Source organism: Macaca nemestrina, chromosome 19 (assembly GCF_043159975.1).
Source record: "Macaca nemestrina isolate mMacNem1 chromosome 19, mMacNem.hap1, whole genome shotgun sequence".
Lineage (NCBI taxonomy): Eukaryota > Metazoa > Chordata > Mammalia > Primates > Cercopithecidae > Macaca > Macaca nemestrina.
This window is the reverse complement of record NC_092143.1, coordinates 1,356,132-1,371,887: the sequence shown is the minus strand read 5'-3', so window position 1 is coordinate 1,371,887 and position 15,756 is coordinate 1,356,132. Positions and strand designations below refer to the sequence as shown.

The 15,756-nt window shown below is 41.4% G+C and overlaps 1 protein-coding gene across 13 annotated transcripts in view; it reads left to right on the top strand.

Annotated features, from left to right (window-relative positions):
• Window positions 1-15,756, top strand: part of LOC105489277 (ATPase phospholipid transporting 9B (putative)) — a 289,967-nt gene that overhangs the window by 116,807 nt on the left and 157,404 nt on the right. For all 13 annotated transcript variants that reach the window (XM_071085806.1, XM_071085805.1, XM_071085804.1 and 10 more), the window contains one exon: window positions 10,545-10,620. In XM_071085806.1, coding sequence (XP_070941907.1) covers window positions 10,545-10,620 — 76 coding nt within the window. The remainder of the gene's footprint in view (window positions 1-10,544; window positions 10,621-15,756) is intronic.

Sequence of the window (15,756 nt, the reverse complement as noted above, 5' to 3'; positions counted from 1 at the left end):
TGCCCAGCCTATAGATGACCTGGATGAACTTTAAGTTTTATGGTGAGCACTGAAGCTCTAACAGATCTAAGAATAAAACAGTGGAGGGAGGATGGGTGGAAGATGGTACAGTGTATATGAATTTTATATGCTTCCTCAAATAATCAGCTGAAAAGCAGGAAGAGGAGGAGAGGAGAAAATAGAAGGAGCTCATTGGTTGCTACATGGGTGGTTGCTATGTCAGAGACTTTATTGAAAGCTGACGAGCTCAATAGTAGCTGTCTAAGCAAGGAGAGTAGGATGAAGGCAGGCTCCTGGGACACTGGGAAAATGGTAGTGACCAGAAAATACACACCTCACCAAAAAATAAATTTTCTTTTAAAAATTAGACAACAGTTTATCAATTAATATGGCTAAAGATGCATAGTATGCAGGCTTTTTCACACAGAAAATTGGATCAGAAAGGCTAAAGGGTTAAGGAAAGATACATCAAGCAAATACAAATAAAAAGGAAGCAGGAGTTGCAGCCTTGGTATTTAACAAGAATACCAGTATAGAATCGAGAAAGCATTTTAGAATGAGGAAGAGAAAGATGCTATAAGATAATAAAGTCCGTCATAGGAAACTTTAACATCCACCTGCAGTGCCTAGTGGGTCAGGTGGACAGAAAGGTAGGAGAGGTATAGAAGAGAGAGCTCAGAACATGAGCAGTGAAATATATCATTTTAAATTTTTATTGAACTTTGTTCCCCAGTAATTTTTATTTCAGCATATATAGGGTGTCACCAAAAGTTGAACATACATTTGTTTGTAAAGAAATTTTTAGTTCTGTAACATAGAACTCATACAGACAATATTCTCTGATCACAGTGCAATAAAATTAGTAAGCAGTAACAAAATCAGTGAATGAAACGACTTTCTGCCTGCAAATGTAAATACTATATATTAATTAATTTTTGTATCCAAGGAGAAATATGGACTGAAATTGGAGAATTTCTAAAAAATATTGGTAATGGAGACACTGCATATCAAAATCTGAATCTGGTGGATATGTGTAGAAATAGGAAAATTTATAATCTTCATATAGAGAGAGAGCAATAAAAATAAAAGAATGAAAATTGATGAATTAAGTATATGAAAAGGTGAACAAAAAGTGTGCAGAGGGAAGAACATATAAAGGTTTATGTTAAGGTCACATAACTACAAAACCATTCTGTTAGGGTGGGGATTTCAGAGGCCAGGTAATAAATGGAGGTAAGTTTTTAAAAAAATATTATGTGTTAAGTGATATAATATTGATTCAGAGTAACCTGTGATAAGTAAAGGTTGCATACAATAATTCTCAGAGCAACCACTAAAAAAAGAAAGAGGTCAATAGAGGTGATGAAGTTAGATGCTAAAGTGGGATCAACTGGTTTCTTTCCCCTGAAAAAAGATAGGTGCAGGAAACGAAATACCAGGTGTGACAAGTAGAAAACAAAGAGCAAGATGGTTGACTCAGTAATTAAACATCTCTGCAGTTAAAAGGCACAGACTGTCAGACTGGAGAAAAACATAGTACCCCCAGACTGATAGAACTAATAGGCAACATAAAATCTACAAGAATGGATTTTTTCCTTCTAATCTATAGAATACGGACATGTAGTTTATTAAAACTATAGAATATTAAAATAACATTAGGAAGGCACTTTAGCATATTGACAGATATTATTAAATGCAACAGCTACATAATACACATTTTTCAAAATCTCATGGAACAATCCCAACTATAGTTGAATAGAATACAAGTCTTAGTATATTTTTTTAAAATTGTAATTATATATACACACACACACTAATTACAATATGGAATTAGAAATAAATAAAAAGTCTTCAGAGCCAGACTCCGTCTCAAAAAAAAAAAAAAAAAAAAAGTCTTAAAAATCCTCAGATATTTGGAAATTAAACTCATAAACCTAAGTTTAAAATTAGATGGTTTAAATCCCCAATTAAATGGCCAGGATTGTCAAGTTGTGTAAAAAAGCAAGATTCAAATATATGGTACCTATAAGAAAACACATTAAAAACACAGGTAAAAAGTAAAAGGAAAAATAGATACCGTACCAACACTAATCAAAGCTGCAGTTACTTACAGTAATATCACACAAAGTACATCTCAGAGCATCATGAGAAAAGGGTTTATTATGGAGACAAGCCCTAAACATTTATGCACTAATAGCAGAGCTGCAAAATACGGTCATGAATTGCTTAATAGCAGAGTTACATTCTGAGAAGTTAGACCATTTCGTCATTGTGCAAACGTTACGGAGTGCACTTACACAAACCTAGATGGTGTAGCCTGCTACGCACCCAGGCTGTATGGTGTAGTAGCTCCTGTACTTCAAACTTGTACAGCGTGTTACTGTGTTTAATAATGTGGGCAGTTGTAACACAGTGGTAAGCATCTGTGTATCTAACCACAGAAAAGGCACAGTAAAAATGCTGTATAAAAGATGAAGAATTGGTACACCTGTATGGAGTACTGACCACAAGTGCAGTTTCCATACTGGAGGCTGGTCTGGGTGAGTCCGTGAGTGAGCAGTGAGTGAATGTGATATACTGGAGGCTGGTCTGGGTGAGTCCGTGAGTGAGCAGTGAGTGAATGTGATATACTGGAGGCTGGTCTGGGTGAGTCCGTGAGTGAGCAGTGAGTGAATGTGATTGGCCTGGACGTGACTGCACACTACTGGAGACTTTAACACTACATGTAGGCTACACTCAACCTGTTTTAAAATGTTTTTCTTAACTAGTAAATCAATCTCAGCTTCCTATAACTTTATCGGTTTTTTTTTTTTTTTTTTTTTTTTTTTGAGACAGTCTCGCTCTGTTGCCCAGGATGGGGTGCAGTGGCACAATCTCAGCTCACTGCAACCTCCGCCTCCCAGGTTCTAGTGGTTCTCCTGCCTCAGCCTCCTGAGTAGCTGGGGTTACAGGCACACACTGCCACGCCTGGCCATTTTTTTCTATTTTTAGTAGAGATGGGGTTTCACCATGTTGGTCAGGCTGGTCTCGAACCCCTGAGCTCATGATCCGCCCGCCTCGGCCTCCCAAAGTGCTGGGATTGCAGGCGTGAGCCACCGTGCCCAGCCCTATAACTTTAATTTTTAAAAATACTTTTTACTCTATTAATAACACTTAGCTTAAAACACAAACACATGGTACACCTGTACAAAAATGTTGTCTTTATATACCTAGTCAGTAGTCTTTTTTAGTTTTTAAATTAAGTTTTAAAAATTTTGCTTTTTAAACTGTTTTTGTTAAAAAACAAAGACACGGTTGGGCGTGGTGGCCCAACTAGTTTAACACATAAACTAGTAACACAGTTGTTTGTTATTTAATATTACGTACTGTACATAATTGTATGCCCTAGGCTTTCATGACTGGCAGCCCCTAGTTTTGTTTTCACCAGCGTCACCACAAAATGTGAGTAATGTCTAATGCTATGACATTCTGATGCTGCAGCATGACCATGCAGTAGGAATGCTTCATCTCTGTTATACCCTGATGGGACTACTGTAGTTTGTGCCATCCATTGTCTACTGAAATGTTGTTATGTTGTACACGGTTGTACCTGAAGCAGAAACTGTTAGAACTTCAAGGAGAAATTGACAAACCCATTATGATAGTTGGAGATTTTAATACCCACTTCTCAATAATTGAACAAATGAGTAGGGAGAAAATCAGTAAGGATATAGTGGAACACTATAGTGTTGAAGAACACTGTCCGTGAAGTTGACCCCATTGATAGATAAAGAGACTTAAGGCAGCAGGATGGGTAGTTTACCCAGTGCACACAGAACATTTATTAAGATATGCTAGAAAAAAGCTTAGGAAAAAAAAGCCAACTAATAAAATATGCTGTCTGACCAAGTGGGCTTAATTAAGAAATTATAATGAAGGTTTCTCGGAAATTGCCAAATATCAGATAATAAAGATACATTTCTGAATATCTTGTGAGTAAATTTGTTTATGTCAGAGCAGAGGTGGAGGTGGGAACAGACCAAGTCAGAGCAGAGGTGGAGGTGGGAACCGCGGGGTCAGAGCAGAGGCAGAGGTGGGAACCGCGGGGGTCAGAGCAGAGGTGGTGGTGGAATTGTTTTCATCAGAACAGACTTGGGTGGGGCACTGAATTTCCAGGCCACAATGCTGAGTTGCCATCCAGATTCTAGAGCCTGAGGCTCCCACACACCCTTTTAAGAGCAGGTGCTGGCTGCTGCCCTCGTTACTTCAGGACAGTCGGTTGGCCTTTCAAGTGCAAGTGCCAAGTGTTGAGCACAAACTGAATTTAGGAATGGGAATGGCTTCACCCCATGGGGCACGAGACGTGTGCCAGTGACCTGGTGGTGGTGGCCACTTGTGGGAGGCTGTGCCACTCAAAAGAGAGAAACTTCCTTCTGGTTTTCAAGCTAATTGAAGACACATTTACCTTGTGCAAATTACTGCAAGTTCATTCAAACAGATAGCCTTTCATTGCCTTTATTTGATGTTTTCTAACTTTTTTTTCTCATTTTAAGATATATCCATTCTGAAATCCGAATTATTTTGATGAAAATTCTTGATTTTTGTGTGTATTTTTCGAAAAGGAAGAAAATAAAGACATGATAACTTGTTTGTAACGAGAAAATTGAATTCAGTTAAATTCAAATTTATCAACTGGGCATTGTTAAGGAGTGGTATCCACTTAACTTCCTTTCTTATAGTGTAATATAAGACAAAAGATATCTTTCTTTTGTGTCAGCTTAAATACTTAAATAAGATTTAGAACAAATTGTCTGGGCATGGTGGCTCATGCTTGTAATCCTAGCACTTTGGGAGGCTGAGGTGGGAGTTGAGCCCAGGAGTTCAAGACCAGCCTGGACAACATAGGGAGACCTAATTTACTTACTTATTTATTTTTTGGGATGGAGTCTCGCTATGTTGCCCAGGCTGGAGTGCAGTGACGCGATCTCGGCTCAGTGCAGCCTCTGCCTCCCGGGTTCAAGCGATTCTCCTGCCTCAGCCTCCCGAGCAGTTGGGACTACAGGCGTGTGCCACCAAGCCCAGCTAATTTTTGTATTTTTAGTAGAGACAGGGTTTCACCATATTGGTTTCGAACTCCTGACCTAGTGATCCACCTGCCTCGGCCTCCCAAAGTGCTGGGATTACAGGCGTGAGTCACTGTGCCCAGCCCCTGATTTCTAATTTAAATTTTTTTTTTTTTAATTAGCCTAGTGGGATGGCTACAGCTGGAGCACGCCTGTAGCCTCAGCTATTTGGGAGGCTGAGGTGGGAGGATTGCTGGAGCCTGTGAGATTGAGGTAGAGCCTGCCCTGAGCTGTGATTGCACCACTGCACTGCATCCTGGGTGACAGAGTGAGACACTGTCTTAAAAAATAAATAAATACGGAATTAGAGCAAATTAATTCAAGGTCCCTGTGGCAATATACTCAATATGCATGCTGATGCCTGTGCAGAATTTAATATAGATGTGGGGCTGTGATGGTGTCTGCTTCTGCTTTTCTCAGGTAATGTGAGAACAACCTAAATTACTGATTGTATAACCTTTTTCATTATGTGAATGATTGATATCGCTAATTTTACTAATAGTTCAAAATCTATATGTATTCTCCTAGAAGTTTGGATTTGGAAATTGTAGCCAGTTTTGAAATATTCGCAGTATTTATGGTCCTTTAACGTCACATTCCAAGTTCGTCATTTTGAGAATGTATTTTCTGCTGTAATTTCTTTTGCAAACCATAGCACACTTATCATTGTTCATGTCGTCTTCAGCCAAAATACTCTCCTTCAAAAAAGCAAACCTCTGCTGTTTGTTAAGTAGGGTATGCTGTTGAGAGAACAGCATGAAATGGTAACATTTTGCGTCCTCACCCAAGCACATTTTATCTATTCACACTATAGACCATTAAAGAGAAGGAAAGCAAAATGGAACATTTTAGAGATAATTTATTTATCTAAAAGACTGGGAAGATAAAGTCTTCCCAGTCATTTATTCTGTGCTTCATGAGACTGGTAAAAAACTACCTTTTGGAATAATTTTCTCCATGTTAGAAAAATGTTTAATGTTTATAGTCAATCATTGCCATTCCAGAACTGAAAGAAAAATGCATAGGTATTGTATTTTCTTCAACATAAAATTGTGTTAGAGAGAAACAGAAACATTCATATGAAAAAATGGTCATATAAAAGTAACAGGAAACCAGCTAAAATTTCTAAAACTAAATTATATAGAAACTTTTGTTTACATTTGAGAAACCCTTCTAAAATTTTTATGTTTTTTAATGCCCTTATCTCTTGGACTTTGACATTAGGAGAAAATATAGTTCTAAAATATTGACATGCATCAATAATTAAACTTTCACGTCAAGTGAATCATTAGGAAGAGTTTAAAGGGAATACAGTTGTGTGAATTTCTACTGGGGTGGTGAAGTCATGATGGGCATCTTCAGGCAGGAGAACCTAGAGGAGCAGGTACCTGGTGCATCATGGAGGCAGTAGGGCGTGGAGGAGCAGGTACCTGGTGCATCATGGAGGCAGTAGGGCGTGGAGGAGCAGGTACCTGATGAATGATCGAGGCAGGAAGCTTAGAGTAACAGCAGGCAGGAGGGCGTGGAGGAGCAGGTACCTGATGCTTCCTAAAAGAAGGAGACTCAAATTAACTACAAGCAGGTGACTCATTTCTTTAGCATCGTGCTAGTAGGCACTGGAGGTAAAGACATCTTGATTCCTGTGGATATTAGAAAAAGAATTTCATGAGTGTTCTTTTATTTATTGGACAATGTTCATTGCCTATTCTGTGCTAGGTGCTAGGAAGGTAAAACCCATAAAACATGGGATTAGAAACATGTCAGTTGCTCTGATACAATAAACTTCTGAATTTATGGTAGACAGAAATTGTATTGCTTCATGCCTTAAAATGATAAATATAGAATTCAGTATTTGACTTCTTAATGCCAACTGTATGCTCAGCTGGCTCTGCCAACGCTGGAACCTCTAGACTCCCAGCAGGTAAAGGAGGTAAAGGATATACCATGCTAACTGTATCTGGGAAGTAGGAATGAGGATATGTATCTTTTTTTGTTTCTTCCACAGTGTGAAGCTGAGTTAGACTGTAACACCATTTTTTGAATGAGTCAGAAATTACCCATTTCGGTGCAATCCTAAATTCAGTTACAAAGTGGTCTAATCCACAGAGGCTACTTGCTTTTTCTTTAAAGTTGATATTTTTCTTGTTCTATCAAATCATAAAAGTCATAGGGGTAACTCAGTTTTTCTGGATTGTTTATCTCAGCATTGGATAAATTATATGCCTGTACTTTGAACAGCTACTTTAGTTATAAACAAAGTAAACAAAAGGCAATTTCCATCTGGCATTTTCTGTGGAAAAAAACAAGAACAGTGTTGGAAAATTAAGTACTTGAATGTTCTTCTGTGTTTTAAAGACTGTAACGGTGGTGTGTTTGCTACTGTGCAGAAGCTTAATTTGATTCCAGTATATATTGACATTTGTAAACATATTACCATTAGTATGAAACTATATAAAAATAAAGTAGTTAAAGGTATAAACCACTTTTACAGCCCTCCTCCCTTCCTGATACAGATACTAGTATTACTCTTTTGACTCTTCCTTTTAAGTTCTTTTCCCCTGTAAACATGCAGACTTATATTGGGATAATATAATTCTCAGGTTTTCCACTTAAAAATATATATCCTTACTATTTTGCATATCAGTACAGGTTAATTATCAGATTTTTGTAAGTGTAACTGCTAAGTTCAGCAAAGCGTGCAACGTGTTGTACTTGATAAACTGGAATTGAAGGAAGGACTTCCTAAGGGGCTGTGGGGTTGAAGGAAGAACTTCCTAAGGGACCGTAGAATTGAAGGTGTTTGTGTATCTGCAGGAATAGTAGTTGGTCCCTGCTGGAGTCAGCACATGCTGCAGACAGATTGTTTCCATCCCAGCTGTGACTGCAGGGCACTTGCTCCTTAAAACCCTTGACGTCCCTGAGAAGACCTGTTTGTGTCTTTTGTTGTGGCTGGCATTGCACTTGTGCCTACTGAGATCATATTGTAGATGATGTAACCAAGGTACTGTTTATTTAGATGCCAGTGTCTATTTTTGAAATGATTTTTTTTTTTTTTCAAAGAAACAGCACTCCAGCTGTGTTGTAAACAATTCCCAGCATCATAGCCTTCACTCCCCCAAAGGCTCAGATGCTAAGGTCGGTCTTCAGGTCAGGTGGTTGCTTCTTGTGAAGGGATGTGGTGGAAGGGTCACGATCCCCAGGGCCCGGAGAGTCTGACTCTGAGCTGCACCTGCATTACAGGACGCTTCCCAACTCCTGGGCTTGCTATTTCAGGCATACAAGGCAACTGGAGGCCAAACCCCTTCCTCAGATTGAATGTAATTGAAAATACCTTAGTTTCTAAATAATTGACATACTAGGGGAAATATTTTGGAAACTGTTAGGATTGGTTTAGATTCTGTGCTTCACAAATAAGTATATGAGAGAATCAAATATCTAGCAAATATCTTCCAAGTAATGAGCAAAATGACCAACCAGTATCTCCCAAGTAATGAGCAAAATGGCCAAAATTACATCATTTAAAAGTGGCTTGATAAGTAAATAGAAGGGAAACACCAGTAGCATAAACGTATTTTGTACATGCAGATTATTTTGGAAAATATGTTTTCAATTTCTTTCGTTTTCAAATTTGATTTCTTTTTCTTTTCTTAAGCTATATATCCTGATAGCAAATTACCATTTCATAATAAAATACAGTTCTGTGGAGGTGGCATTATTTGACGGGAGACGGACGCCCGGCAGTCAGGACAGTGTGTGGCTTTTACCCTATCCAGATGGTGAGGTCATTACCTCCCACACAGGACGTCTTCCCTGTGTTACTTCTAGATGCAGGGCTGTGGCGCTTGCGGTCCTTTATTCTAGTAAGGCTTCCATAACCAAAATGTAGGCTGTGACTTTACATCAAGATGAAAAATTCCCAGATTTTTTTTTTTTTTTTTTTTTTTTTTTGAGATGGAGTCTCGCTCTGTCACCCAGGCTGGAGTGCAGTGGCCGGATCTCAGCTCACTGCAAGCTCCGCCTCACCCAGGCTGGAGTGCAGTGGCCGGATCTCAGCTCACTGCAAGCTCCGCCTCCCGGGTTTACGCCATTCTCCTGCCTCAGCCTCCCGAGTAGCTGGGACTACAGGCGCCCGCCACCTCGCCCAGCTAGTTTTTTGTATTTCCTTAATAGAGACGGGGTTTCACCGTGTTAGCCAGGATGGTCTCGATCTCCTGACCTCGTGATCCGCCCGTCTCGGCCTCCCAAAGTGCTGGGATTACAGGCTTGAGCCACCGCGCCCGGCCAATTCCCAGATTTTAAATTGTAATTTTCTTCTCTGAATATGAACATTGAAAGTGTAAATGTAAAACTAGACTGTATGTATTGCTGTTGTGATACTGGTGTGTGGCCATATTTGCTTGCTATCCGTTTAGGTAGTTAGCATCATATAACTTACTTGAATTTTGTTTAAGAATATTTAGTGTAATAGCGTACCTTTTTTTTTTTTTTGAGACAGTCTCGCTCTGTCACCCAGGCTAGAGTGCAGGGCACGATTTTGGCTCACTGCAAGCTCCGCCTCCCGGGTTCGTGCCATTCTCCTGCCTCAGCCTCCCGAGTAGCTGGGACTATAGGTGCCCGCCACCATGCCCGGCTAATTTTTTGTATTTTTAGTAAAGATGAGGTTTCGCTGTGTTAGCCAGGATGGCCTCGATCTCCTGACCTTGTTATCCGCCCGCCTCGGCCTCCCAAAGTGCTGGGATTGCAGGCGTCAGCCACCGTGCCTGGCCAATAATAGCATACTTTTAAAGAGGAATTTAAGAGAAATACATTTTAAACATATATGTTTATTTTACAACAATATTCACGAAGCATTTTCTCTCTCGTGAATACATGTACACTTAAAAAGCATTGCCCTTGTCCTTCACGAGAGATAGGAAGAGGACATTATGCTATGCATGCAAAAGAAATGTTGAAGAGTTGACTTGTGGCTGTTTCTGTGCTAATATTTTCTACCTTTCCAGGAGTGTTGTTAAAGGACGTGTTAAAGATGTAGTTGAATAAGGTAGGCATGCTGGATGCAACTGTAAACCCAGCTACTTGGGAGTCTGAGATGGGCGGATTGCTTGAGCCCAGGAGTTTGAGACCAGCCTGGGCGACATAATAACACCTCATAAATAAATAAATAAATATTAGAAGATGTAGTACTTTCATGAAAATTTAGAATTATTTTGTTTGTGTATTAATGTTAAGCACTGAAAGCAATTAATTGATTACGGGACTTCTTTGAACTTGTACTTTCCATTTTTTATAGTCCCTTTTTTCTTCTATTTTGCAGGGCCTTTGCACTGCTGTTCACTTGGATTGAGCTTGCGGACCTGTTTCTAACACTGAGGATATCTAAGGTATGAATAATGAACAGTCACTTATTTGACAGTTGTGTTTTCTTTTTGTCTCCCTGCACAGGAAGACAGTGACCCGCCCGTTCATGAAAGTCTCAGCATAGAAAATACATTGTGGGCAAGCACCGTTGTTGCATCGGGTAAGGAAAGCATTCTCCTCTGAGTGTGGTTGCTCCCGGATAGATGATGCTTTGTTTTGTCCAGGGACTCCAAACAAGTGTTTCTCACAGTGCCCTGAAATCTTTAGGGACCTTGCTAAATGCAGACTCTAGCTCAGTGGGTCTGAGACAGTCCTGGGAGCTTGTGGTGAGGCTTGTGCTGCTCCTCAGACACTGCACGTGGTTCGCAAGGCCCGAGACAGGGAGAGGTGATGCAGCCTTTGTGCAAGAGTATAGGGATATTCTGTTCGTCTTTGACCTGTTTATTGACAAACTTGTCAGTGTTCCTTAATGAGAGACGCTACAGAAGCAGGAATGGGTTGATGTTGATGCTGGTGCCAGTAATGGGGCTTAGCAGCAAGGCGCCCTGGAAGAGAGTGCCCGAAAGGTGATGGCAGCCCGGAATGTGAGGCTAGATTGTCGGAGCTATGTCTTCTCAGCGCTGCCCAATACTGGTAGCCCTTCTCGCCTGGATGCCACTCACTCCCCGATGCATGTGCATGGAGCACCTGTTCTACACCAGGCATGGTGATGTGGTCTGGGGCAAGGCAGTTACAGATCCTGTCCTCAGGGAGCTTATGGCTTTGTGGACAGAGATTAAGAAGGTGATCTAGATAACGTTACTGTGCTAAGTAACACAAACAAGTACAGAATGCCATGGAAATTTTGTAATTAAAGAAGCTTATAGGCCAGACACGGTGGCTCAAGCCTGTAATTCTAGCACTTTGGGAGGCTGAGGCGGGCAGATCACAAGGTCAGGAGATCAAGACCATCTTTGGGAGGCCGAGGCAGGCAGATCAAGAGATCAACCATCCTGGCTAACACGGTGAAACCCCGTCTTTACTAAAAATACAAAATATTAGCCGGGCGTGGTGGTGGCCATGTGTAGTCCCAGCTACTCAGGAGGCTGAAGCAGGAGAATGGCGTGAACCCTGGAGGCAGAGCTTGCAGTGAGCTGAGATGGCGCCACTGCACTCCAGCCTGGGTGACAGAGCGAGACTCTGTCTCACAAAAGAAAATAAGCTTATATAGACCAGGTCTAAGGGCAGCTTTTCTGAAGAAGAAACATCTAAATTAGATTTAAAGAATATGCAGATGTGGCAGGATGAGGCGGGCGGCAGGAACAGTGTGAGGACCATTCCTGCTAGCAGCCTGCTACCAAGAGACAGTACCTTGAAGAAAAGGATCCAAGGGCCAGTGTGCCAGGCCCATGGAGAAGGCAGGTGTCACACAACGGGGCAGCTTTGTGTGCTTGTGTTTAACTGTTGGCCTGCACTATGCAAAACTATACAACGAACTCCAGGAGGAGTACACATGTTAGCTTTTTGGAGGATAGAATTTGAAAGAGGATTAATCTTATCCTAGTGTTCTGTGTCTTTAAAAAATGCTTGATGGGTATATGACAGTTTTAATAGGTGACAATTCTGTGGGTGTTTGCTGTTATTTATATATAAATTACATCTGTGTATGATATAAATGTTACGTGTGTGTGTGTATGTATAAAGCATACATATATAAATTTCTCAACATACAAAGAGAATAAGGACAGTTTTCCATGAAGAGACTTCAGAGGTGAGCAGGCCAGTTTCTGGGCTCTGTAGGCCTTGAGAAGGACTTCATGCCAGGAGGATTCTTCCGGGGTGGACACGTGGACCCTGGGCTCTGTAGGGGTCTTCACGCCATGGGCAGGCACATTCAGCCGGGGAAACCTGCCCTCCAGCTGTCTTCATGCTGCTGCCTTGGCATTGCTGAGAGGCATGAGTGTTGCCAGCCTCTCCGCCAGGTGGTGAGTACAGTCAGTGCCGGTCTGGCCTCACGTGAATGGCTGCACTCAGGCGGCGTGTTCCCTCTGCCAGTTACCGTAGAGCCAGGCCACACCGAGACCAGAATGGAGTCCAGCTGTGCCTTCCCCTGAAGCCAGTGTCCTTGAGTGCTTGACTTTTAGTAGTTACACGAAAGCATTTATGATACAGGACTCAGAAGCTGACACATGGGGAGAAAGCTTACATTTTCCATACGTAGTTATTGCAGCCTATTTCTTCCATCTCACGATATTTATTCTTAATTAAGGATCATTCGTGAAGATAGTAATGCTTCTCTTTTTAAAATAAGTTTCATCTTTTTTTCCTGGGTGCTGTGTAAACGTGTATTAAATGTTACTGATCCCTAGTACTGTTGATTTGTGGCCCTTCTCCTGAGGGAGACTGAAGTTGCTCGAGCTAAAGGCTTTTGAGACATCCGATACAGTTCCCTGAACCAAGTTTTCTCTCCTGACCTCGGTTCTCTTGATGACCTTGGCAAGTGGACCCGACCAATTGGACGCGAATTAGGCATTGTGACATGCCGGCCCCATCCTGCCCGTTCTGTTCTCTTTGCCATCTAACATGCAGTCTTGTGTCTTCCTAGTGGGCATGAAGATGGCTTTAAAACCATCCACTCGGCCGGGCGCGGTGGCTCACACCTGTAATCCCAGCACTTTGGGAGGCTGAGGCGGACGGATCACGAGGTCAGGAGGTTGAGACCATCCTGGCTAACGCAGTAAAACCCCGTCTGTACTAAAAAATACAAAATATTAGCCGGGCACGGTGGCGGCACCTGTAGTCCCAGCTACTCGGGAGGCTGAGGCAGGAGAATGGCGGGAACCCGGGAGGCGGAGCTTGCAGTGAGCTGAGATCCGGCCACTGCACTCCAGCCTGGGAGACAGAGCCAGACTCCGTCTCAAAAAAAAAAAAAAAATCCACTCGAGAAGCTTAATTAAGGTGCCTTTAATGTTAGTTTATATTCGAACATCTTTAAATGTAAGCTTTTTCTTTAATTACAACTCTTTTAGTACATACGTATCTTTATTTAAAAGCCTTATTAATGTGAACAGTTACCACATTCTATATATTTACCACACTGCTATGTCCTAAGGAATGTTTGAAAGACTAAGATTTCCAGAGTAACCTAAGCACTCTTGCATTCTTTGTAATTGATTACAAGTTGAGAATTCCTTTTACTCTTATACTTTAAAAGTCGTATCTCAGTTGAATTCAAGTTGACTCTGGAGGGAAGTGTACTTGGCCCTTCCTCCCCGTCCTAGAGTTCTCAGTGCATGGGAACCAGGACTCAGGTTAGACACAGACAGGCGACCCAAGGCAGGACACAGGCAGCCTGCTGTGCTGCCTGAGGTTTCACTTCCCCTGTGGATTTAGAACACTTATTCTGTAAAATGCAGAATGGAGTCCTGGAGAACTGTTGTGTTTACTGTCATGATGAGCATAGAAAGGAGTGTTCCTGATACTCAGCTGTCGCAAAACTGGAAGGAAAGCTCGGCTCCCTAAGGCAAGGTTGACAAAAGTGTGACGGGGCCGTCAGAGGGCAATCCCTGGCCATGTGGACGCACACCTGGGTGCGGGTCTCCTTGTCACTCAGTGGGCCAGCTGCGTGATGTCTAGACCTGGGTGCGGGTCTCCTTGTCACTCAGTGGGCCAGCTGCGTGATGTCTAGACCTGGGTGCGGGTCTGCTGTGTCTCTGTGTCCTGGCTGTGTGGACGCTAGACCTTGGTTGGGGGTCTCATTTGTACCCTGTGCATCAGTTTGGGTCTAGGTCGTTTACATTCTGGGGCTCAGTTCATGGTCTTCATCAGTTTTCTTGCACTTGGTGTGTGATTGGAGTTGTATATGTAGTGCTCAGTGTCTGCCTTGCTATCATCGGGTCCAGCCCGGGAGCACCTGCCCCAGTGAGCAGTACGCACTGGGGTTCTATGGAAATTGGCTCCTGGAGGGCATCTGCGAGTTGGAGTGTGTTCCAGAGGCTGGTGTATGTGGTCCTGCCTGCTTTTGCTAATGGCATCTAGCAGGTTTTGGGTATATAATTGAGGGTCAACAAATACGTTGATTTGTTAATACCTCTGTCTCTCATTAGACACACATGAAATACGTGTTGACTTTTAGTAAGCATTTCACATCGTTTTGATGTTTTAGTTTAAGGCCATTAGTTGTTTTGTTAAAGTGGTCTAGGTTTTATATTTTGTGTTTTTATGTAGTTTTCTGTGAATCATCTTAATTTGAATTTGTGAGGATTGGTTGATTATCTGCAAATTAAACATAATATTTCAGTGGTTAAAAATAGCAACTAAAAGTGTTGCAATAGGCCTGTCATTTGAAATACTGAGTGGACTGCTTGTTTTGAAGTGCTGGATTATGTTTTGTGATATAAACTAGAAACGTTTAAATAAAGGAGAGTATCTTTTTCTACAAAATTTGACCTTGTTAGCATTCTTTGTCTTGCTTTGCATCATGGAAGTTATTTGCTTAAAATACAACTGTAGTCAATTAGAAGGTGGTATAATTTTGCATGAAATTTTCTATATAGCATGTAGCAAAGAAGGCACATAATAACTAAGGGAGTAATTATCCTACTCACATGAAATTGTGATTGAACAGAAGTTGGACATAATAGAGTTGGACTGTAGAATGACTTACAGACTGTCCACATAGTAGCCTCTTGGAAGTAGGCTAAGTCTCAAGGGCCCTAGTCACGGGGTCTGTGGAGTGTAGGAGTAAATGTGGTCATATTTTATGCCTCCCTTTTTGGACCCAAAGCATCTGAATATTTTATATTAATTTTTACCTGTAGTCAGTCTGAAGTGTCCAGTTACGGATCAGGCAAATGTAATCCACTGGCTTTGAAGATTAAGTGCTCCTAAATCTTTTTAAATGTTTTCTTGGGATAAATGCAGTTAAATTTTTGATTTAATGATGAATACTGGACCACCACCATTTTTAGGGTCCTGTTAAGAACTGGTTTGTTGTTGTGGTTGTGGTTTTAATCTACCAACATGATCCTGAACTCAGATCTTTCTGATGTAGAAGTTTCTCCAGTTGGAGCCCGTTGTGAGGGAGGTGGATCTTGATTTTACACTGAAAATATGGGTTAAAGTTTTGGAATTCTCCTGTATTTCATTTACTGAGAAATCTTTGTGACATTTTATATTTGTCATACTCAGTCTCCCGTTCTCTTCTGAGACACAAAATGAGTTGGTCATATTTTGTTGTCCTCTTGTGTCTCATTTTCACAATCCACAGTTAACCCCTTTCCTCTATTTCTTTTTGCCGTGTGTACAAGTTTTACTC